This window comes from Melozone crissalis, unplaced genomic scaffold (assembly GCF_028551555.1).
Source record: "Melozone crissalis strain CALT ecotype California unplaced genomic scaffold, PUWL_Pcris_2 ptg000042l_1, whole genome shotgun sequence".
Classification (NCBI taxonomy): Eukaryota; Metazoa; Chordata; class Aves; order Passeriformes; family Passerellidae; genus Melozone; species Melozone crissalis.
This window is the reverse complement of record NW_026535820.1, coordinates 6,778,370-6,784,472: the sequence shown is the minus strand read 5'-3', so window position 1 is coordinate 6,784,472 and position 6,103 is coordinate 6,778,370. Positions and strand designations below refer to the sequence as shown.

The following is a 6,103-nucleotide window of genomic DNA, read 5'->3' as shown; positions in this document are numbered from 1 at the left end:
CAACTGCCCCTGGAGAGGCCCATTGAGAGCACTGTTTGTTCATCCATCTCTTTGTACGCTATGGACTTGGCAGTGCTGGACTGACGCTTGGACTTCACGATCTGAGATCTTTTCCAACCTAAACCACTCCGCGATGTACCACGGCCAGGAGCGGTGACTGCCGGAGCCGAGTCCCTGTTCCCGGAGCCCATTCCCAGTTGCCACCCGCGAGGGGCAGCAGGAGCCGGCGGGCTCTCCTGGCACAATGGCGCTGCCAGGAAGGGAATCCCCTTCCCCCAGCACGGCTGGTGGGCGGACACGGAGGGGATGGACCATCCCGAGACACTCGCTGCCCGCGGCCGGGGCGGCGGGTCGGGGACAGGCTCACTGGGTACGGCCCGGCGCCCGCTGGCAGGGGGCACCCAGCCGCAGCCAGCGGGACTCCATGCACCGGGCTCCGGGCTGCTTCCCTGCCCCGGAGCCCGCTCCGACCCCGGCACAGCGCGGGCGGCGAACAATGGCCCGCGACCGCCCCCGGGCTGCCCCGGCCGCCACACGGCCGATCTGCTCCGGGCCGGCCGGGCTCCTCCGGGCCCGCCGGGGTGTTCCGGGCCCTCCGGGATGCTCCGGGCCCGCCGGGGTGCTCCGGGCCCGCCCCGCCGCTCGGCGGCCGCGGCTCCCCGCCCCTCCCGCCTCGGCCGCCCGAGTCCCTTGAACTTTCCCCGGGCGCTCGCAACAAGCGGCCCACGCCGGGCTGCCGCTGTCCGCAGAGCCCCCGCCCCTCCCGGCAAGTTCCCCACAAGCACAGCCTGCCCTCGGAGCCTCCAAAATCCCCGCAAACTGCCCGCCTGGGGACCCCCGGCAGGGCGCCTGAGAAAAGCCCGCCGCCGCCCCCGCTCCTCTCCCGTTCACACCTCGCACAGCTCCCGCCCTCCCTCGCACGCCCACCCGCGCCCCCCGCCTCCCCACCCGCGCTCCCTCTGCCCACCCCGCCCCGGTCCGCGAACGCCCACCCCCGGCCGCTGCCCCTTCCCCAGAGCCAGAGCCAGAGCCGGGCAGAGGCTCCGCTGCCGCGGCTGCTAGCCCTGGGGCCGCGCCGACCCCGCCGCGCTCCTTCCCGCCGCCGGAGAGAAGCCCCTCCACAAAGGAGCGAGGCAGCGGGAGGCGGGGGACACACGCACGCCCGGCCGCTCCGTCCGGATGCGGTGAGCCCCAGCCTCGCCTCCGGGGCCGCGCCAGTGCGGGAGGGAAGAAGCGGAGCGGCGGCGGCGGCGGCTCTCCGGCTGCCACCATGGGCTGCTGCACGGGGCGCTGCACGCTGATCTTCCTCTGCTCGCTGCAGCTGGTGAGTGCCGGGGTACGCTTCGCCTTCGCGGGGATGGGCAGGGTCGGGCGCTGTCTCCCCCGCCCCGGGCACGGCTCCGGAGGCGCGGAGCGGTGCTGGCCCGGCCGCGGAGCTGTCCCTGCCCGCCGCCCCGACGGCGCGCCCCGACCCGTGAGTTTGGCGGTGCGGAGCGGCGGGGAGCGGAGCGGTGCCGTGGCTGGGGACGGAGCGGGCCGGCCACCTGAGGCGGCTGCCGCGGCACCGAGCGGCTGTCTGTCAGCGCTCCCCGCCTGAGGGAGAGCGGCTCCCCGCCCTGGAACGCTTCGAGAAGGGGTCAGTCCCGCTGGCTCCGGGCAGGGGCTCTCCCCGTCTGCTCAAAGAAGAATGAGGCTGACGGTGCCCCGGTCACTGCCCGCGGGTCGGCGGTGGGGCCGGACACTGCTGGGCGCTGCCGGCGCGCTGGGAAGATGCGGGGACCGGGATCGCCGCCTCTTTCTTTTCCTATTCTTCTTAACCTGTGTGAAAGCCGCGTGTGCCGGCCCTCTCCCGTGACTTTTCTTGGGGTTCCTTTCCTCGGCTTAAGTATTCCTCAGCGTGGATTTGAAACAACAGAACGGTGCCGCTTCTTCTCTTTGTTTAGTGGAGTTGGCATATTTATTGTAGAGAAAAGAGTTGTTGAGATAAATCACTGCCAAACAACAATAATCCTTCATCTGGCTCATTAGCAGGATGATAAAATAATGCTCTCCCCTTAACGGTAGTCCCTGGTCCCAAGAGTGTTTTAAAAGATTTTTCTCTTTTCTGGTGACTCAATATCATCATTTCACCACATGATCTCTCTTAAAATGAGCAGAGTTCCTTGTCTGTGTGTGTCTGTAAAGAAGAAAAGTGGAATGCATTTAGTGTGTGTGTCGGGAGGAGTTGTTTGTTTGTATTTGTAATCCTTTTCTATCTTTCCATTTTTCTCTTACACCACTTTGAAATTGCTTCTGTTTCAGAGGTAATACTCCAGAAGTAATTGCACATATTGCATTTATTTGAAAATCCCCTTTAGTTTTCAAGGCTTTGTGCCAGGTTCTTAGCCTGTGTAAACTGGTGTGTCTCCATTGTTTCCAGTGTGAGCCTGGACCTTATTCACATGTGAATAGAGTGATGAACTTAGTGTGGTATAAGTAACTCAACGGCAGACCCTTGCCCAGAGACAGAGGAGGCATATAATTTGTACTCCTAGTGTAAGGAAAGTGCTCTGTATACATTGCTGTTGTTTTTTATTTCTTGTTTTGTATCAGTTTTAGGCTAACGACTGCAGCAGAATTGCTCCTGATTTACATCATGCATGTGGGAGGGGAAACAAACCCTATTTCTTCAAATATATCTCTTTGCCAGTTATGAGGATTATAATAACTGTATTTACTATTCTGTGGAATTACTGGGAGTCTATAAAAATTGAAGTAAAGTGTGAATGGCCACCATAATCTCTAGAGAAATTTATAAAAAGTCTTTCAGGAAAAGAGTCGTGTTTTATAAAAGATCTATCAGATGATATAACAACTTTCAAAAATTACTTCAATGCATAGTTTTTTCTGCTGTTCTTACATGTTTTATAGTGATGTTCCATTGTCATATCTACATCTTTCAGGTGCTGATAAATGTCTGTATGGCAAAATGCTCTCATTTTAATTTATTTTCATTTTAAAATGGAAGTATTTATATTCATGAAGTAATCTAGGAGATATTATGTCCTGGTTCCAACAAAGATGTGATTAATTTTTTTTACAGTAGCCTGAAGGGGACATAGCTAGGACCTGCAGGTTATCCTGTACTGCCTCACATCATTGCCAGGGATGGAGGAAAAGGGCTCTCTTCCAGGGAGAATGGGCTCCTTCTGTTTGGGGTAGTGTGACACTAGTTCCAAGCTGGAGAGAGTGGTGGGGTAGCCCTGGTTCCAAGCCAGGGGGAGTTTGGCTGCATGGCTGAGGTCTGGTGGGGCTGGAATGAGCATTTTCCATTCCTTTAGCATGCTTTTGGTATCAATATTGTTGATGTTGCTGTTCCTCTTCTTATCTCATTGCTGTTTCCAGTAAATTGTTCTTCTCTCAACCCATGATCTTTGCCTTTTGTGCCTCGAATTCTCCTCTCCAGGCACCTGCAGGGGGAAGGAAGAGGGGGCTGAGGGAGGAGAGAGTGGCAGCATGATCTGGGAAGTATCACTGGGAGAATCATTCCTGAGCCACAACACATGAACTTAAAGCTCAGATGCTGTCCATAATCTCACTGGTGGTAGTGTTCAATTTATATATGTAGAAGTTAACACCATATAGAGTTTAAATCTTATTCTAATATCTTAGAGGTGATGAATATAAAGCATATGCAGCAAAACTGCATCCCTGGAATTATTCTCATTGAGATTTATTTTACATCCACTTTGCATCCACTTATGGAGAGGTGATTGTAGACAAAATTTAGATTAAATCTTGCAAAATCCAAGCACTTGCAGTGCTAACTTGTAGAATTTCAGAGGTACTGATGATTTATATGATTTGAGGAAAAACTTTAAAAAGGAAACATATGGGCACATGTTTTAAAAGAAGTTGTTTACATTAGTTGTGTTCTGGTCATGTCTGAGAAGGGCAACAGCTCAGGCTTAGCCTTAGGATTAACTTTAGATATTACCTGAGAAAGAAGTATCTAATGAAATACAGTTGGCAACACCTTTCATAGCATGTGTGCTATGTAGATTCTCTTCTGTATAAGATGGAAAGTAAAAAAGCCAAATCCCTGGAGACATATGCATAAACAAGATTTTCTTCTTGTTGTGAAGAAGAGTGCACTGTTCAGTGTCTTTAAGGCACAGTTTCTTCATTCTTTAAAACTTTAGTCTTCTCTAAATTTTGCCTTCTTTATCTCAGCAACATAGAAATAGTCGAGGAAAAAGTGAAGAGGGAAACTGTTACTGCATTACTGTGAATAAAATGCCATTTCTCTAATGTTAACCTGCTAAGTGTGTTAACTGCAAGAATTGCCTGTAATTTTCAGTGTGGCTTGTCAGGGGATTTTTGACATAAAATGGCAATAATAGCGATTTTCAGTTATGCTTTAATCCATGAAAGTGGAGGTTTTTGGCTGACACCTTGTACTTTTTCATAATGAACACATTTAAATATTTCATTCAGTAATCCTAAGGACAGTCTGTAAATAGTCTTCTATCATTTAATAATAACTTCATTTGTAAATGGGAATCCATATCATTATGTGTAACATAGAAAAAATAATGGAAAAAAGACATTGAAATGGAAGTGCGGGTGGCACATGTTCAGGAAAAGCTCCTAGTCACTTCCAGGGTTTTATTGTACCCCTTCAGGTGGATTCTGCTTCTGAAAGCCAAGGAAATTTTGTGTAAGGAGAACTGCCCCACCACCATCTTGCCCCACCACCCCTCCTTGATCTTTCATTGTTTTGCTCTTCCTGACTGAAGCATTGTCATATGTCATTGCCAAAGGTGTCTGAGCAAAGAACAATGAAGTGTGTGTGTACCTCTTTGTGCATAAATATGTCATTAGGATTATTAGGAGCTATGTATACATTGGGGAAATATATCATCAGGATATATGAATCCTTTGGATTGCAGCCATAATTCTTACTGATGCCACCAGAAGTCTGAGACATTGGCCTTGTCTGTACTAGAAAATTAAACCAGCTGGCAGAGATTGTGCCTGTGCTATTGCAGACACCGTGCCATAAAACACTGAAAGATGAGAATGTTTGGCAAATAAAACAAATTCAAAAAATATTAAATTCTGGAAGGGGTAAACTGACAATGAATTGCAGCAAGATTTAGCTGTCTGAATCCAATTGGTGTTAATAAATGTCACACAGTGAAAACCTTCATGCTGCTTTGAAAATGTGTTTCTGAGAAACTACCTTTGCAGGATAATGTTGTTTCAACACTTACAATAAGTGAAAGTTTTTGGGACATAGAAATATATAGATAAACACAAAAAACTTTAAATACAGGGATGGCGAATAGGATTTTCAAAGTGGTGAAGAAGTGGTTGATGGAAAGTGTGTGACTAAGTCCCTTCATGACTTTGACAGTCTCATTTCATGTGTTTATCCTTGGGCTCCTCTGCACAGTGCTCATTCTGTAGATCCTGATTCAGAAGTGTGTAGTTTACCCAGTTATAGCTAGTGTAAAATAGGCTGTTCCCTACTTAACCTGTTATTTTCCAAATAATAAAAGTGTCAGCAGGCCACATGGAAAAATTATTCCAGTGGAAATACAGCTTCTATGTACTAATGTTTTGTCTAGTGTTTGTTTGGGAAGGCAGTCGGTCATTTTAACAGCCTAATCCCTTTCGATATTCAGAAGATTTATATTTATGGCTGCCATTAACATTAATTATATTGATGTGTGTAAATCCTTACATTTGGAGATGAGACTGTAGCCATTAGAATGGACAATACTGTTTCATAATTTGTTGCTGGATATCATAGAATTTCAGCAGTTGTGTGGGGAAGTGATATATGTATATATCATGCATAGATTTTCATCTCATTTTAAAATACTTTATAGAGCTGGATGCTATAACTTTGTCTTTGACTCTTGATGCTTGTATGTTAGAACTGACAGATACCAGTTATTCAGTTAACAGCTCAGGGATTCAAGGGAATTGATAAATTTGAGAAAGTAAAATCTTTGAACCAATAAATTGCTCCACTTTTTATGTTGATGAAAGAATCACCAGCCCATTGATCTGGAGATGAAGCATCTGTCCACTGATAAAAGAGGAGGAAGTTGAG

At 48.6% G+C, this 6,103-nt stretch overlaps 1 protein-coding gene across 3 annotated transcripts in view; it reads left to right on the top strand.

Moving 5' to 3' along the window:
- The first annotated feature begins 1,027 nt into the window (after positions 1-1,027).
- NKAIN3 (sodium/potassium transporting ATPase interacting 3) overlaps positions 1,028-6,103 on the top strand; it is a 337,593-nt gene continuing 332,517 nt past the window's right edge. For all 3 annotated transcript variants that reach the window (XM_054284754.1, XM_054284753.1, XM_054284755.1), the window contains exon 1: positions 1,028-1,324. In XM_054284754.1, coding sequence (XP_054140729.1) covers positions 1,271-1,324 — 54 coding nt within the window. In that variant the 5' untranslated portion in view covers positions 1,028-1,270. The remainder of the gene's footprint in view (positions 1,325-6,103) is intronic.